The sequence below is a fragment of the Toxotes jaculatrix genome, chromosome 7 (genome assembly GCF_017976425.1).
Source record: "Toxotes jaculatrix isolate fToxJac2 chromosome 7, fToxJac2.pri, whole genome shotgun sequence".
In the NCBI taxonomy this organism is placed as follows: domain Eukaryota; kingdom Metazoa; phylum Chordata; class Actinopteri; family Toxotidae; genus Toxotes; species Toxotes jaculatrix.
This window is the reverse complement of record NC_054400.1, coordinates 14227365-14245865: the sequence shown is the minus strand read 5'-3', so window position 1 is coordinate 14245865 and position 18501 is coordinate 14227365. Positions and strand designations below refer to the sequence as shown.

The window sequence follows — 18501 nt, the reverse complement described above, 5'->3', positions numbered from 1 at the left end:
ATTCGTTCAAAGGTCTGCGTTGCCAGGACATCGCAAACAGTTTACAAAGATGTCGACTTTATAATCTGAAGGGAACCAAATGGCTAAAGAGGTTTATATGTTCTTACTGCTCTTTTCCTCGGCTCAGACTCAAAACACTGTCGGTAAGTTCCTGATACATTCATCCAGTGTTACATTCACATAGCTAACTTTACCTTCGCTAGCTACCGTAACAAAATCGTGCTCTCTGTCAATTGCTAACCTCAAAAGTTACGCTATTTATGTTCACTTTTGATTAGTTTTATGTAGTTAACATGAGCTTATGTTTGGACAGTTTTCCAGCCGTCCTATCTCACTGCAACTGGACCCGCGGTCTCTGCACTTCTGCTCGGAAACAGCTCGGACGTCTCTCTTAATCTGAGGACGGTGTTTCCATCCAGCACAGGTAAACAACAAACAGCAACAGGTAAAGGCTCTGCCTCTGCTTCTCCTTGTGTGGGGCTTGTTTTGCAGCAGATGTTACACCAGAACATGAATGACGATGATTTCATGATGAGGTTTTGAGTATTTTTAATGGAAGAGAGTCGTGGTCTGGATATATTTAGTTGCCAGAATATACCAGTGAGAAGGCGAGAAAAGGAAGGCAGCCGTGTGATTATGCAGACTGTCGACGTGTTGGACAGATGGTTGGTGATGGTTTGCTGTTTTCTTTCACAGGAGTCATTGGTCCTCCATCATGTGTGGCCGAGGCGACACAGTGGGTGCTCACAAGGGAGCAGGTGGGAAAGGTAAGAGCCCAGTCCTATAGTGAACAGTATTTTTTTTTAAATCATATTTACAGATAATGTTGAAATAATGCTGAAGTAAGAGGCAGTTAGACAGGTTTTATAGTAAATAAGGCCTACTATAATTTATTCAGTAGAACTGATTTTATGGTGTGAACATCCATTTTTCTTTATCTTTGTTTCACTTGCTGCCCCCAGACTGCAGTTCGAGTTCATCTGAATCTGGATAAAAGTCTGCGTTTGTGTGGTGAGAATGAGACAGACACAGACTGCTGTCCAAAGTCACTGTGTGTCCTGGAAACTCTTCAGGTGTCTGCCTGTGTGGGTGGCACACCCCAGGCTTCACTGGTGATCCAGGCCAAGATTTATGCCCTGCTGGTTCCTGCTAATGCTGGATCTGGTAATTCAAATGAAACTTGCATCTCATCATAATGGGCCTCCATGCTGAGGATGGGATCACTTATAGAGTGCAACATTTCTAATAAATATAAATGTCCTGTGTATCTCAGATAATAAAACATCCATTCCGAACCAAGTGTACCAACCACTGGGCTCTTGTCCCTGTGATCTTACATTCAAATCATGTGATGTTCGCTGCTGTTGTGACAAGGTATTTACATCTCTCACATTATTGCATTCTTTTAACATGAGAACAGTGCATTTTGGCAAATGTATGTCTTTCTGTATTAATCAGCATTGATTTATTTTATCTTTCGTTCTATCAGGACTGCTCCACTGAAGATTTGAAGCTGTTTGAGTCTCAGTGTCTCCTAGGGCCCTTTGGTGGACAGGTTTCTCCTGCTCCAGATTATCAGTGCTCTGTGCAGTCCTCTGAAAACTCCCCAGATTGGTTTCCATTTTTATGTGTCAATTCTTCACCTGAAAACAACCCTTACCTTGGCCTCTTTTACCAGGGAGACACAATGTGAGAAATGATTGAATATATGTTTTTCTTTTGTGTGTTTTGATTATGCAATTGTGTTGTGTTAATCTTTATCATTTACTCTTTGCCTAGTACACCCAAGCCTGGCCCAACCTTCCAAAGGCCTCCATTGTCAGCTCCAGTACCAGTTAATGTTTATACTCAAGGAAGTCCCATTTTAACATTAAATGACCAATACTTCACTATTCCCCAGGTTAGTTGTGTGAATGTTATTTACAGTACAGTACAGTTTTTGACATTACATTTTGCATTCTGTGTGTTGCCAAAGCTGTAACAACTAATGTCTTGAATATTCTCGTTCCACAGAAGGTGCTTGGGCTGTGTGCAAACAATGCTCCTGTAGCATTTCTGAAAAATTTCAAAGTCAAATGTGTAACTCTGCTACGTACCTGCCCAACTGGATCTCCCTTACAGACTCTACCAATGGATTTACGGGTTGAAGTGAAGAATGGGCAAGGGGGTATGTTTTACCCGTTCAATGTACATTAACAATGCTTTGATATCTTCTTGAGGTCCGTGTGTTTTTAATTTTTGGTTTCTGTTTTTTCTGTGTATTCAAGGTGATGTTATAGTGGATGTAACTGATGAAGTGGCCACTGACTTAAGTCAGTTTATTTCAAGCACAGATGCTGTTGCCTCTTCAGGTATGGAGATTACAACATATTTTGAAAATAAGTTAAAGTTAAGCAAGTTAAACTAATCAACCTTAATACTGAAATGTGTTAATGTTTCTCTGAAGATGAGTGTGAGAATGTGACCTTAGCCTTGGATTATAAATTCTACTGGAAAGGCAATGGCATCACAAGTATCACACTGACGCGCACTGTGGGGACCATCTCTGTGAATGATAGTGGTAAGTGAGTGCAATGCTTGCTCATGATTTGACTTATCACCAGTCGGTGATACACATTGAGAGATATGTTTGATAAAGTTTGGGCTAATATTTGCTTTTTGTTTCCTGAACAGTGATGTTAACAACGAGGTATTCTGCTGTGTTTCTAAATGGAGAAATCATGGGTGAGCCCAACTCCGGGAACCCAGGTGAGAACAAGATAAAATACTTCTTCTTGAGAATGGTTGTGCTTTGGTTGTGTCCTACTGTTTTGTAGAAAATAGTTCACAGTACCTACTGCAGTGGGTAACACACAGACATTTTAAATGTCAGGTTATCAGGTGGGAAGGCCTGTTATTGGTGGAACTGTGGACACTTTGGACAGTAATACAGTCTCAATTCAGAGGACGTCAATCAATCTTTGGAAACCAGGTAAAACCCTTTAAGTTATGTTGTTGATTATTGGATCAATGTAATGAGAATGATAGTGAATTATGTATATTTCAATCCAAACAACTTAACATAAAGACACAGCACCATTTTCTGATCTGGCTCACAGTGAATGATGGAATGTGTTCTGCTAATGAGAAGAAACCAGTTCTGTTTGGGGAGAATTCAACATCAGGATGTCTGCTACCCATCAGCCGACAGAATCTGACTCAGTGTGATCTCCTGAGGTCAGTAGCTCAGTGTGAGTTCATGTTTGATCTATGTCTATGTGTATTTGTGTTGAAATAAAATATAATGTTTTTCTTTCTCCTTCAGAGAGACTGTTACTTCTCTCCAGGCAGCTTTGACTACAGCCACATATGTGGCAAGAAGTGGAAACCCAAATCCTCTCACTTTGACAGACTGGATGAATATAAGCTGTAAGTAGATGGTGCAAAGAAACAATTCATACAAAGTTTTCTTTTTGTTCAGTCCATGTGTGTTTGTGTAATGAGAACATACATGTAGTAATACTTTTACGTTTTAATGTGTAAAACAAATTTAACAGTGTCCTACCACATTTTTATTTCTTTTGGTTCTAACTAATTGCTACACACAACATAATAGTTGTGACGCTGAACTCAAGCACAGCTATGGAAGACACCGCAAGTTCATGTTATGGGATTCCATCCCACCAGCACATCCGTGTTTGGAGTCTTATCACTGGCATGGTAGAGGGCGTACCTCAAAGGGATATCCGTGCTTTGCAAGTCAGGTGTGTATCACGTTGCTCATTGTGATGCACGATGTAAATTGTATTTTCAGCTATTAAAAGTCACCATATATGCTAAATTACATCTGCATTACATTACATTACATACTACAAAGTATTATAGTCATTGTGCGTCAAGAATCCTATTTTGGTCATTTTTAGCTACAGCCTGTCCACCTGGGAGCTGGATTGTGGAGGAAGTGATGTCTTTCCATGTGTGGACCCAGCGGAAACTCAGTTATTTCCCATCACCTCCTCAGTCACTTTTACTGACATACCTATCAGCACAGGACCACCAAAAACCAGGTGCTTCCTCAAACAGCGAGATTTCCCTTACAAAGAGAGCTGTCAAGTTGAGCCAAATAAAGTATTTCATGTATTAGTGGCCTGACTGATTCTAATCTAGATTGTTTTGTCCTGTTTTGACTTTTTTACTCCAGGTTTCAGATCAACTTCACAGAGTATGACTGTAACAGGAATGATGTGTGTTGGCCCGAGCTAGCCTTTCCCATCACCAAGTATTACACAGGTGGGAATTCAGAACTGTCTTCATGCTATGAAAAATGTAATTAGTGAAAAAGACGAACAGTATAACAGAAAAGTGAGTGAAATTGATCCCTGAGAGGACCTCTGAATTAAAAAAAAAAGGCACTCCCATATCCCACAGCTGTGAAATATTTGTGTGAGAAACACTGCTTCAGTATGACAGTGGACACTGACAGCATCATTAATGATTTATTTTACCTTTGTCCTCCCCAGGTGAGCCATATTCTCAGTCATTGGCTAAGGGCCTTATCTTGGTTTTCTTCTTTATCACTGCCTCCATTCTTGGGACTCCATGGAGACAAATCCGACAGGCTTGGAACAGCGCCTCTCTCTAAGAAGACTCTTTGTGTTGTTGTAGAGGAAGACACATTTGGAGGGATAATAGCAGAGTCAGAAGCTAAACAAGATGATGAATTTAAATGTCCCTTAAATGTAATTACACCTTTTTCCATTTGACTTTGTTTATAATAATATAGTTTTTACATGTTTGTGGGAATGTAAATAGTTGAATGGGTTCACCATTTTGTAATAAAGATATTTTTTTTATTTATTTCAGGCTCAATCCCTTCACATACTTTTGATCACAACATCCTCAATGATAGGCTTGAAAAGTGGGTAGGCTTTTTGTGCAATCTAATAATCTGATTTCAGTACCATGTATCAGTATGTTTCTTATTGAGTGCATCAGGGCACAATTCTGGGTCTTAATTTATTCAAGTTTTAGATGTTCCTCAAGGGGTTATCACCCACAAGCACAATATTGTTAAAGTATTGTGCAGAGCCTGTGCACAATGTAACATAGCTGCTGATTCTAGACTCCCTTGCTGTCTTTATTCTCACTGTATGGATGACTCAGGTCAAAATAGAGTTTCTAGTTATTGTTCCAAAGGACATGGGAAGTAAAATGGATCAAATTAGTCTGGTCTCCTTGTTTCCCCTAATTTGAATCTTTTTCTAGTATCTTAGTATCTCCTACTTCAGAACCTGGTTCTTCATTATTATGTCATGGACCCGTCTAACAGGTTAATCCAGCTGTGACAATATAGTAGTTGTGGCATGTGCAAAGGTTTGGTTAACCTACTAGTTAGCCCTCCTTCTACAACATTGTCCTGTTGTAGAAGCCTCTCTTCAGCTTCAGTTTCTTGACTCACTGCAGGATATTTGCATCCAGAATTTGCTGATACTTAGTAGAATACATTGTTCTCCCTCTCTGTGAAGGGATCCCTGTACCACATGCTGCCACACAACCCTGAAGCATAATATTCCCGCCCCCATGTTGCCAAAGGGGCGTGTTACGCTGTTCGGACTTAGTAGGGTGCCAAAACTTTTCCATATGCCACAATTTCTTTTCAACTTCTTTTCTTTCTTTTTTGAACGTTCATTAAATAAAAAGTGGCCGTATTCATTTCAGTCTCTGTTTGCAGCAGAGGTTGTATTATTATTATTATTATTATTATTATTATTATTATTATTATTATTTTAAAAAAAAACCTTTAAACTTCAAAAATCCACCAAATAGGCCCGAGGGTGCCAGACTTTTGTCTACAAGGACAATATGTAAGTATCGTCGCCTTCAGTCAGCGTTCAGGGCAGAATGGTGTTATGTAGTGCGCAGACTCCAGCGGGCGGTGGTCATTGGTCGAAGGTAAACTGGCTGCTGTGGAAGTTGATCATATTCAACAGTGTGAAGTGAAGTGACGTGGAGAACTATGGCCACGATAAGCAGACGTCCTGGAAAACTTTACCAACTACGAGAATAGTTGTGACTACATATTTGGATATGTCACGTTAGCGAATTTAATACCGGTGGCCCCACATTTTCGGTTTCAACTTAATGAAGCAAGTTTTTCATCTAGGAAACAGCGCGTCGCTCATCGGCTAGCTCGTTAGCTATCAGGAACTGCCTCTGCTGTAACAATTTCTGCCTCAAATCAACTTTATGCAAGTCAAACATCGTATTATCACCGGAGTGTAAACATGAAAAGGACTAAGAGAGACTTGACAGACCGCCGTTGACGTTTACTGTACGGAAACCGCCGTAGTTAGCTTGCTAACATTAGCCCGTCGGCTGAGCCGGGACAATACCAGAACTGTCAAAATGTGCTCCCTGCTCCGAAGTGAAGAGATGTGTCTGGCCCAGCTGTTTCTGCAGTCTGGGTCAGCATACGACTGCATCAGTGAACTTGGAGAGCTGGGGCTTGTTGAGTTCAGAGACGTAAGTCCCGAAATAGATCGTGTTTGAGCTCGTGTGACTCGGTAATGTCTCACTTTGAAAGTTACTGCTGAGTTTGCTAACATCGAAAGACAGCAAGCAACAAAGTGCAAGCGTCTAACTCTACCTGTTTGCTGAGCGTAGATACCATTTGTTACTGACTTCCACTTTACATCATAGAAGATGTGGCAATTTTTCATGTAACGTATAGAAGTAAGTCATCGATGTTCCATAAAAGCAGAACTGTTGTGAATTGCTGCTGTAAGGTGGCCCGCACAGGTACTTACTTTATGGTTTATTATAGTTTGTCCTGAGGATCTGTGATTGTTTTTCACTGTCACAGCGATGAGTGATTGTTAATCATTAAGTTTGACTGTCTCTTGCACTTGTTTCAGCTCAATCCCAGTGTTAACGCATTCCAGCGAAAACATGTCAACGAGATCAAAAAATGTGAAGAGATGGAGAGGATCCTGGGTAAGCATGCACTGATCTTTCACATGCAGCTTACCAGTAAGGCTCCCTCCCTGGTCACTTTTGCCTCAGACAGCATCAAAACAAAGCTCTGATGAGACCGTTGAAGCAAGGCCAGAATACATGAATTCATTGAATTCATTTGAGATCCCACGGTCATGGGAAATGTCAGCTGGTTGTAGATTTGGTTGAATGAAATGCCTTTCTTAGTTAACTAAACACTTGATTATTAGATTAAGAGAAGCAAATAACACACTGTTAGGCTTTGCTTTAAATCCATTACAGATGGAAGGCTGGTCATGGTATCTGGAAACTTTGAAACGTTTTTAAACTGTTTTTGTGTCTTAGAAAAGATTATGCTGTAATTTTTTTGACAGGATACCTTCTGAGGGAAATCAAGAAAGCAGACATTTCACTGCCAGAAGCAGATGTGAACCCAGTGGCTCCTTTACCCAAGCACATCATGGTTATAATGGTTAGTTACTTGCTTATGAGTCATTTATTAACTTTAACATGTTGTACTGTAGTATTATGACAGTATTCCTGGGTAGTTGCGAAATCAGTGCTGAGTTACTGTCACTGTAACTAAGTTAACATAGTAGATTATTTACTTTATTGTTCTCTACTCTGTGTAAAATTGGTAGATTACATCCAAAACATTTTTTAAACATTAGTAGTATTATTGTTATTATCATTGTTGTTATATTGCTGCAGTACCTGTGATCACTGGTTGTCCGTGTGTGTTCACAGGAGCAGCTACAGAGGCTAGAACTGGAGTTGGGTGAAGTCACCAGGAATAAAGAGAAGCTGCAGAAGAACCTGCTGGAGCTGACAGAGTACACACACATGCTGCGCATCACCCGCAACTTTGTGCAGAGAACCTCTGAGGTTAGTCTTTTATGCCGGATTGGGGTGAGATTCTTTACACCCACATTTTCATCTCGTTTACAAGGCAAATTTCTTCGCAATATGGCAGTTAGAATCTGCTCTTTGAATTGATTTTGAAATGCATTTTTACCCCTCTGCATCTTGTCTTTACTTTTAGCGAGAGCCCCTACAAGCACAGTATGAGGAGTTTCCCTTCCTAGAGAAAGACACAATGATGGACTACAGCAGCATGCAGAGGCTAGGAGCCAAGCTGGGGTGAGGGATGAAATTCTGCTAGCCGTATAAGCATTATGTTTATGTTAGTGTCAAGACTCTGGAGTTTGATTTATTTTAGAGTTGACAGTAGGCGCTAAAGCACTAGCTCTGACATGGGTTACACAACTGGTTTTCACAATTGTGACGACATTTATGAAATGAAATATTAATATAGCATGATTTTCCAGCCACAGTAAAAAGGAAATGGGTTGCACAGTTGCCAATATACATTTAACTTAAGTTTCAAATGAGGCAAAGTTGCATTCACATTTTCCTCATAAATAGTTTTCTGTGTCCTGTCTGTCTTCTGTTATACACAGTACACACGCACAGACAAGAACTTCACGAGTTACATTAGCTGAAATGCAGCTCTGGCTCTTTGCCAACAACATGTTGCTCTTACAAAGCCAGAGTTGTTGGAATACTGTGAACTCCATAAAAAGGACAGAGATTCAGTTGAATGTGAGTTTTTGTTGATTGTGAATGTGCAACAAGAGTGAGGTCTCAAAGGAAAGACAGCCGACCTCACAGCTGCATATCTCTGATAGAAAGTGTCTTTACAGAAAATATCACAGCTACAGCAGGCGGCTTATGCACCAATGATGTAAGATTGTTTAGGTAATGGCAGAGCTATGGTCACTGTGATATTAAACAAACTGCTCACACGTGAATGCATGAAAACACACACACTTTCTCTCTTATCTCTAACAGAGAGCTCATAATGAAAGGGAGGAAAAAGCTTGAATTTTTGGAATTTGAAATATAATTATGAAAGTAACATAAACACTGTTAAAGGTGACAATTTTAAGTTAAAATGGATGTATATCTATATGTTAGGCTGTTGGTGAATGTTCTCCTTGTTCTCTTGCAGTTTCATCTCTGGGCTTATTCAGAGGGTGAAGATTGAGGCCTTTGAGCGAATGCTTTGGAGAGTCTGTAAAGGCTACACCATCCTCAGCTATGCTGAGGTCGAGGAGTATTTGGAAGATCCTGACACGGTAGGTTTCTCAAGGGAAGTTTAACTGCTTTTGCTATTTCTTCCCTGCATTTCAGTGCGAGATTAAAATATCAACAAGGAAGGCAGAGGAAACATTTTCATGACATACTGTATCTCTCTTCCTAAGTTGGGCTCTTGTCTGGTATTAGGTTTGATACAAGATAACAAAATTATTTTATTTAAATTTGATTAATTTACCAAAAACCAACTTTGATAACACATTTTGGACCTATTCCAAGGACAGATTGGTCCTCAGAGGAGCTCCCTGTCTGTGTTCTGTGTCCACATATGATTTTTTGGGACTAATCTATATTTTCTGCTTCCATAGTATTTGTAAGTATGTTGGAAAGATAGCTGACCTCACAGCTGCATAGAACCTCAACATAAAATGTATTTTCCATTTGTTTGTGTAGTGCTACAGTGGAGTTTCTTAAGAAGGACAGAGGACAGAGTATTGTAAAGCATTTAAAATGACAAAAAGTAAAGAACAATCCTGAAACAGTCACCAAATTTATGTTAGTTAAATAATGGGACATTGAAAATGACACTGGTGAAGCTGTCGTAAAGTCTGTTCTTGTTCTTTGTGCTCTTCCCATAAACAATGCGTGCTGTGATCTTGACCATTGATACTGAGTGACAGCACTAATCCAGTTATCCATTTCCTCTGCTTGACCAGAAGGCAGGCACGCAGGGCTGTGACTGATCACTAGTGGAATGCCAGGACATACTTTCACTGTAAAATTCACAAGCAATGTGTAACATGTGTTGCTGAATGGTGTGAAAAGAGGAGGCTTGACAGTGAGCTAAAAACACCACCGGTGGTGCTTTTTCAAAAATCGAGTAGAGAAAGCAGTGCTTCTCAGTTGCTGTTTCCAAGGTCGAGAATGAACTTTCAATCTTGAGTACTTTGTTTTGATAATGAAAAGCTTGATGTTACAAATATAAATACATATTTGTAGTTGATTTTGTAATGAAGTATACCTTTTCTTTTTTTTTTTTTTTTTTTTTTACATAAAATGCAAACGTCATTTGAAAAATTCAACACCAGGCTTAAAAAGACACTTCTCTTTTTGTTATAAATGGAGCATTGATATACACATCCTCTTATTTTCTTTCTGCAGGGTGAGCCCACCAAAAGTGTGGTGTTCCTGATCTCTTACTGGGGAGACCAGATCGGCCAGAAAGTAAAGAAGATCTGTGACTGGTAATTATTCGACAATACGTTCTGTGGCTGCTCTTTAAATGGCAGGAAAAAAGGGCTGATATCCATTTGTTTATATTTTCTTTTTCTTTCTTTCTTTTTTTTTTTTTTTACTTTTTCCCTCCACAGCTACCACTGTCACTTGTATCCATATCCCAGTAACAACGAGGAGAGGAATGATGTTGTGGAAGGACTAAGGACTCGCATTCAGGACCTGCACACAGTATGTCTCACTTTTTGTCTCACTAATTATGCAGATGTTCAATTAGTGACAGAAAAAGAAGTTATTCTGTTTGTCATTCACTAAATGTTTACTTTTAAACTTGTTTTCTGTCACTTGCCTGTTAAAATACAACGACGGATGGTTTACAAAAACACTTCTCCAGGTGTTTTCTTTTTTTTTTTTTTTTTTTTTTAACCTGGTGGTTGGTTTTTAAGATAAAGGAATTTAACATTTTCCAAAACAAGCTTGTATTAAAATCTTGTGTTCAGTGAATCACATTACACCTAGTGAGAATTTTATCATTTGAAGACAAAAACAGCGAGGAGCTAAAGAACAAAAATAAATGGCTGATTTATTTTCTAAAAGATTAACCCAGTACTGGCAATTATAGGGTGACTCAAGTCTCTTTCTGGGGCAGTGCACCATGAATCGTTTGGCAGCTTTAACCTGCTGTGACTGAAAAATAGAATTGCACTCACCACCCGTAGCACATGACCAACATGAGACCTCAGCTGAAAGTTGGACTGTTTCTTCTCTCTTGCATTTATGCTTTTTTTTCATCCTCTCCCTTTTCTTCTCTGCTTCTCTTGCCTTCTTATCTCTCTGTCTCTTATTCACAGACACTCACAAATGACTCTTGTTTAAGCTATAAATGTTCATTTTCCTCTGTTGACGTTCCACAGATAATCAAAGAAATTTAAAAAATGTTAAGTTTTGTAAACTTTACCCTTTCTTGAAAGTCTCGAATGTCTTTTAATATGATGTTTATCTCTTAATGTGTCCAGGTACTTCTTAGGACAGAGGACTACCTTAAACAGGTCCTGATAAAGGCTTCAGAATCTGTCTACACCTGGGTCATCCAGGTCAAGAAGATGAAGGCCATCTACTATATTCTGAACCTGTGTAGTTTTGATGTTACCAACAAGTGTCTGATTGCTGAGGTGTGGTGTCCTGTCAATGACATTCCCACCCTGCGGAGGGCCTTAGAAGAAGGATCGGTGAGGAAACTCCTAACAAAGTTGTTCTGTTTTAGCTTCGGCCTCACTGGAGGCTTTCACTTTCTGTTTATTTAACCGCGGCAGTTGCTTCATGAATTGGGATATTGTTATCATAAAAGCAAACACTAATATGAGGGATTGCTTTTATTTTTTCCTCTTTAGTTAAAGAAAAAGAAATTTTCCATGACTTGGCGAGGGAACTGAAAGACCACTGTTTATTCGGTTTCAAAACTGAGGAGGACAGAGTGTGTTTTTGGGATAGAGAAATACAGAGATGCACTAATGGGTGCGATAAAGTTTCCCGACAGAGGTTTTTTTTTATTATTGTGCCACAACTGTCTGTCCAAGAATTGCATTATGCCAAAACGGCTGACCCGCAACGGGTTATTAAATCCACTTTCTTTTTCTCCCTAGTTTCTGCTAATCAGATATTTCCTGAGATTGTGGTGAAATGATTTTATGAAATACACTGACTTTTGATTTGACGTTGATATTTCAGAGAAAAAGCGGAGCAACAGTTCCTTCCTTTGTCAATCGTATCCCCACCAGTGACACTCCCCCCACCCTTATAAGGACCAACAAATTTACCTCTGGTTTCCAGAACATTGTGGATGCCTATGGAGTGGGCAGTTACAGGGAGGTCAACCCTGGTGAGTGGGATCTTTTATTTATCTTTTAGTTTTTTTATTCCACTCTCAAATGCATCATCAGATGAAGCTACAAAATAAAATGTGCATGGGCCATACTGAAATGGAAAGTCAGCGGTTTGGAGATCTCACTTCACTGTATCAGAAGTCGAAGACATGACAGCACATGCATGTGCAGCATCATGTGACAGAACCTTCTGCTGTAATTCTGTAATTCTCCCTCCTGTGATAACACATGCGTGATGTAACCAAAATTTAATCTAGAACTGCAGTGATCGGACCTTCACATGAGCTACACTGCACAAAAAAGAATTAAATTCAAACTCAGTTCAGATGCAGACATTAAACTTTATTGGTTGGAATTCAGTTTTTTTATTTTATCTTTTTCTATTTCAATTTATGCTATGTTGTTTATGTGTCTTGCATTAATTCTACATTTTAATATTCTGTCATCTTTTTACTGTACATTTTTTAAATTTTAGTAGTGCTACAGTATATACATTTTTTTCCTTTCCCACTCATTCTTAGCTCCTTTCACAATCATCACTTTCCCATTCCTGTTTGCTGTGATGTTTGGGGACCTGGGTCATGGACTTATCATGGCTCTCTTTGCTTTCTGGATGGTGCTGTATGAGAACAACCGCAAACTTAAAAACACCAGGAATGAGGTGAGTGAGAAGTCCAAAGCTATTTTATTTCCTTTTATTTTACCTAACGCTCATGACCAACGCCTTCAATGCATTCAATGTGTATGTGCAGATCTGGAACACATTCTTTGAGGGGCGTTATATCATCCTAATGATGGGCCTGTTCTCCATCTACACTGGCCTGATATACAATGACTGCTTCTCAAAGTCCCTTAATATCTTTGGTTCTGGATGGAGTGTGAACGCCATGTTCCAAGCGCAGGTGTGGAAGTGAGTATTTCATGACAAGAGGCACCTCATTAAAAAGTAAAAACAGCTATGCAGGCCCCAAAGTATTATTTTTACTGATAAGAAATATATTGAACAACCTGTTAAACCTGTTCAAAGATATAAAGATAAGAAGACGCTGGTGGATTATTTTTTCATAATAAATTTAACACACTTGTGCCTTTATTTGTGCCGAACAGGACATCTGATCTCCATGGGAACGGTGTTCTTACTCTGGATCCAAATGTTACAGGAGTTTTCAAAGGACCGTATCCTCTGGGAATCGACCCAGTGAGTAGAGAATAATGAAATAATATCTCAGATACATAGATCATGGTGATGGATTTCAAGAGCCTTCATCGTACTCATTGTCACAATCAAAAGCACTCTAACGTGTATTATGTCACCAGGGCATGTGCACTTAAAGCTACACTTGCGTACATACACAAGTATATTTGTGTGTGTATGTAATAGCCAAAAACTATAAAAATTGCTCATGAGCTTCCTGGTTACAACAAGAGTGGGCACTTTGCGTGTCACTGATTTCCCTGAACAACTTAGTAGCTCCATAAATTCCGGAAATGGCATATCAAGGCTGTCAGGCTCTAAAATATACTTACCACACAATGTATTTCTAATTTGGCAAGTATGCAAGAGCATTTTATGTATTGCTAGAATTCAAGGTAAAGAATTGTAGATTCACCAGCTGTACTTTTTGTCTCCTGTTACTGATTCCCAAACTCAGTATATTGGCTAATACATTAACGAGTCAGATGCAGTTCAATTTAAAATCTTTATACATGGCTGCATGGAACCGATTAGGATCATCATTTTATGTGCAAGGCAACATGGGTGTAATTGAAAGTCCTTAAATAAGAGTGGAGACGTTCATAACATAACATTCTTCATAGCCTTGTGAAATATGAATCATATTTTTTTGTAAAGTTACTCACACAGACACATTGTGTGGTAAAAATAAATAAGGTTTAATTCCCTGGCACTGAAGTTATTGGATCATATAAGTGAAAATGATAATGTTAGATTGCCTTCAGGAACCATAATACTGCCCTTACATGGCTGTTTTTCATGGGATTGAAATGGCTTTGCTGTAGTTAATGTTTTACCAATCAAAACTACTCATTGTGTAATACGGTGTATGTCGTCTTTCTGTTGCAAAGATTTGGAACTTGGCATCCAACCGCCTAACATTTCTGAACTCATATAAGATGAAGATGTCAGTGATATTGGGCATTATACACATGACCTTCGGGGTCGTCCTCAGCACTTACAATCACTTGTAAGTAAAAAATTTTATTTATTTATTTATTTATTGGATAGATGTTGCGGTTTTTAATTGCCTGCCTTATTTTTTTGTCAACAAAAAAACAGACACTTTAGGAAAAGGCACAACCTGTACTTGGTGTTTCTCCCTGAGCTCCTGTTCCTGCTGTGTCTGTTTGGTTACCTGGTGTTCATGATATTCTACAAGTGGCTGGTCTTCTCCGCTAAGGACTCCAGACATGCGCCGAGCATCCTCATCCACTTCATAAACATGTTCCTCATGCAGGGTGATACCGTGCAGCCCCTTTACCCAGGACAGGTGAGAAACTAATGTAAAGCTTCACTCCTGCAGCAGTATAGCTTATGTCCCTCCTCTTATTGAACAGATCAAATCTAATGTCGTGTAAAATACACTACAGGGTGTCACTGGGGCAGATAGATCGTAACAATGTAATGCAATATTATATGTTTCTCTCAGGCTGGCCTGCAGGTATTTCTGGTGGTCATTGCTGTTCTCTCAGTGCCTGTCTTACTCCTGGGGAAACCCGTCTACCTTTATTGGCTTCACAATGGAAGCCACCGCCTCGGAATGTACAGGGTGAGGGTCACATCTGTGCCCATGAATGTGTGCACAGATGTGAAAACAAAAGTCTCCAAATATTTGTTCTTTGACTGGAAATATGCAAATCCGATTCATTTGTCTGTGTGTTCTTAGGGATATGAGCGTGTACGGCGTAACAGTGAGGAGGAGCTCTACCTGATGAGGGCTCAAGACATGGAGGAGGGCAGCAGTCACAGTGATCTCTCCAGTAGTGGGGAGCACCAGACAGATGAGGTCAGAAGAGCGAAACAACTGCATAGCTACCCACTGATCTTAAGTATCCTTATGAGCAAACTGGGTTTTTTTGTTTATGGTTTTTTACCTGTTTCTGTCAGAGATCCTGAGGTTTGCTTTGTTGTTGTTATAGTTTGACTTTGCAGATGAGTTCCTGCATCAGGCCATCCACACTATAGAGTACTGCCTGGGTTGCATCTCAAACACAGCCTCCTACCTAAGGCTCTGGGCTCTGAGCCTGGCACATGCCCGTGAGTATGATAGTTTGTATTACAGCACAAAGGTTGTTTGTCCCTCCTTCAAGCCTGTACAAGCACACAGTGAGCACAAAGTGAATTTATAATTTTTTTTTCTTTCTTTTGATACACCCCAAGGGAAAATGTACTTATGCACAGTATTTTGCGGTTTCTTAAAACTGATTTTAATTCATTTTGTGTAACAACTTATCGAATGGAAAAGTAGTTACAGGGTAGAACCAAGCAGCCATTTAATATCGCGAATATGGCGACATGACCTTGTGTGTGCAATAGTGATTGACTCCCATAATAGGTTCATAGGGGAATTGGGGTCCCTGGGGTATAAAATTTACAAAACATTTCAGAAGGAGGTGTGTGTCTGAAAGAGCCTGAAGGGATTAAGTTTAATTTATTCAAATTATGCCGAACCGATTTTTCAATTTTAGTCATGACCAGTGACATTACTAGGAGTCTAGATCAAAGCCAATCAAATGTAGATCAATGAAAAGCCTGAGATCAGCCTGAATATTAGTAACTAGCATATCCTGTTTGTCTCTCTGTGTTGCAATTGCCTAAACTGATGGTGCACATGTTCTTTTATGTGCTTTCACAGAATTGTCAGAGGTGCTCTGGACCATGGTGATGCGAGTAGGACTTCGAATGGACACCGGTCTCGGGGTTTTATTCCTAGTGCCTGTGTTCGGCCTGTTTTCCGTTCTCACTGTGTCCATCCTTCTGGTAATGGAGGGTCTGTCTGCCTTTCTTCATGCTCTCCGACTCCACTGGTACGATAACAATAACACCTAAAGTACTTGTGTCGTTGACAGGCAAAATCCAATTATCTCACTGTTTTGTATTCATATTGGATTCATATATTCATAGCAGCTGTTTGTTTATTCCTCAGGGTGGAGTTTCAGAATAAGTTCTACAGTGGGACTGGGGTCAAGTTTTGCCCCTTTTCCTTCTCTCTCTTGCCCTCCAGCTTTGAGAATGATGGCTTACTGTGAAGAGACTATCTGATAATAATGTTAAGTGGACACCAGAGCCAAAACAAGCCAGCAGGTTTCTGGACTCACACAGACATATTCCAGACATGTCACGGACTGATTTTGATTGTCCGTTTCATCTTTTAATGATTTGTCACGTGAAGCAGTTGAATGGTGAGTTTCACAAACTTTGGACTGAACACTGCCCTCCAAGCTGTTTTAAGAACAGTTTTTTTTGTTTGTTTTTTGTTATTGCAAATTTATGTCACTGAAGGTATTTTGTACCAGGATCAGTATGCTTCACTGCAGAACATTTTGTGAGGTGAGTGAGTGTGAGTCTCAAACTGTCGATTTTCTTTTGAGGCATTATTTGTAACAGTTATCACTTGTGTGGGAAACTGCATCCCCCACACTTAGAATAAATATAAATTTGAGATAAGGTAACAGTAATAAGCAGATGTTTGGCCCCAGGGTTTCCCTACACAGACAACACTTGATAGGATACATTTATTGCTGATTTTGTTTTTTTTTCACAGGATTTGCTGATTAAATAAGGTAAAAGAAAAGAGAACATCTATCTTTATCATATCTTTATTTGTTTCCCTACATTTCTTCCCTCCTGTATCAAGTTATTTTATCATTAATTTTAGCATAATTATGTATATTAATTCAGTTATTTAGACTTTTTTTTTCCATACACTGGGTAGTGAGACACCTTTCAGTTACAGAGTTCTTACTAAACTTTTTGCTGCACTGACTGCCTTACCGAAGTACAACCAAATGACAGCATACTGTATCGTTGTTCAATTTTCCCTTGTATTCCCACTTTGTAGTACCCAAACACTGCAAAGGATCTTGACTTTTCAGTACTGAAAAGTGCACGGGCAGGTGTGTGATAATGATGTATATACTTTTGCAGAATTATTTTTTTAATTTATTATATTTTAAAATGTGTCATCAGAATTAAAGACGAATGTTAATAGGGTATGATTTTTACTTTTATGCATTCACCGTGTTGCCTATGTGTCCTTTAACTGTACAAATTAACATTCCATTCATGGAAAAACTTAAATCATTTATTTGTTGACCCATCTCTGCAGGTCAGGAGCCCCGTACTTTGAAAGATCTTATATCCATATTCAACACAGTGGTTGGGCTGTATTAAAGCTTATTAGGAGAAGATTGAATTACATACTAATATCAGACATTAGTTATATTTGCTAATTTATGAATTTGTTAGTATTGAAGGAGACTTAATTGTCGTCACTGTCACATTATTGACTTGTCTGCACTTTTTCAATAGCAACAAAGTTTGCTTAGTGAGATACTGCCACACGTTTGAAAATCATGACCTTGTGTACCACCTTTTAAAAGTGGAACAATATGGTGTCACATCTTGAGGATACAAGCGGCAGTCACTATTTTGTTGGGGTAGAGTGATTTTTTTATTATGCTTTGATTAGCCTTAATTAACATTAGATTGTTTTGGGTCGGTTAAAGGGTTTTTTGTAATTAACACTCCATGCTCCAGTTCTTTTGAAAATCCTCTCTTCATCATAACAATAATAAATTGTATTTGTTTGAGTTTTTTTTTTCTCCTCAGGGCCCATAACTGCATTTCTTAATGTATCAGGGTCTGAACCCAGATACAATCGGTTGCATGGAGGTCAACAGCAAAACACTTGACCCACTTCAAACAGCAGCATTTTACGTTTTAAATATGTTTGAGGGCTTTCAGCATTGAATGACCAAGTTTGTTAACTTACATCTTGTGTGTAATACACTTCTTAAAGGTACAGTCTGTAATTCTTGGAGGTGCCTATTGTGCTTTTTATTTTTTATTTTTAAATAATGTTTCTTTATGTCAATGTGATTTGATGCACATTTGTCTGAAACAATTCCTCTCTTTTTTGGTATAATTTTGATTCGTTAACTCATCATTGATTAGCCAGTTAAACCTGATCCAGTGATTTCATTGTTCAGTATTTGATTAATTACTACTATTAGCACCCAGTAATAGCAGGGCTTGTATTGATCAAACATAATAATGAAGAAAATAAAAGAAAAACAT

General features: G+C 39.0%; 2 protein-coding genes across 4 annotated transcripts; both read left to right on the top strand.

Annotated features, from left to right (window-relative positions):
- The first annotated feature begins 5 nt into the window (after window positions 1-5).
- Window positions 6-5108, top strand: tctn2 (tectonic family member 2). Of its 3 annotated transcripts, XR_005894313.1 has the most exons (19): window positions 6-143; window positions 314-445; window positions 697-767; window positions 963-1164; window positions 1274-1374; window positions 1490-1689; window positions 1780-1900; window positions 2014-2167; window positions 2268-2351; window positions 2447-2560; window positions 2674-2748; window positions 2873-2971; window positions 3099-3216; window positions 3305-3408; window positions 3596-3743; window positions 3903-4046; window positions 4181-4269; window positions 4500-4718; window positions 4843-5108. XR_005894313.1 is itself a non-coding variant. In XM_041042519.1 (18 exons), exons 1-18 carry the CDS (start codon window positions 80-82, stop codon window positions 4619-4621), a joined length of 2121 nt encoding a protein of 706 aa, XP_040898453.1. In that variant the 5' UTR covers window positions 6-79; the 3' UTR covers window positions 4622-4830. The 3 variants fall into 3 exon arrangements, 2 of the variants coding, with proteins under 2 accessions (XP_040898453.1, XP_040898452.1); XM_041042519.1 differs by lacking the exon at window positions 4843-5108 and having other exon boundaries at window positions 314-424; window positions 4500-4830; XM_041042518.1 differs by lacking the exon at window positions 4843-5108 and having other exon boundaries at window positions 4500-4830.
- An 872-nt stretch (window positions 5109-5980) lies between these two features.
- atp6v0a2b (ATPase H+ transporting V0 subunit a2b) lies at window positions 5981-17415 on the top strand. Its single transcript, XM_041042219.1, has 20 exons — window positions 5981-6501; window positions 6894-6972; window positions 7347-7444; window positions 7720-7857; window positions 8015-8112; window positions 8984-9110; window positions 10231-10313; window positions 10440-10533; window positions 11319-11531; window positions 12031-12181; window positions 12707-12846; window positions 12938-13095; window positions 13293-13383; window positions 14271-14389; window positions 14482-14692; window positions 14852-14971; window positions 15089-15208; window positions 15342-15459; window positions 16058-16229; window positions 16349-17415. Exons 1-20 carry the CDS (start codon window positions 6385-6387, stop codon window positions 16449-16451), a joined length of 2550 nt encoding a protein of 849 aa, XP_040898153.1. The 5' UTR covers window positions 5981-6384; the 3' UTR covers window positions 16452-17415.
- Window positions 17416-18501: the final 1086 nt, after the last annotated feature.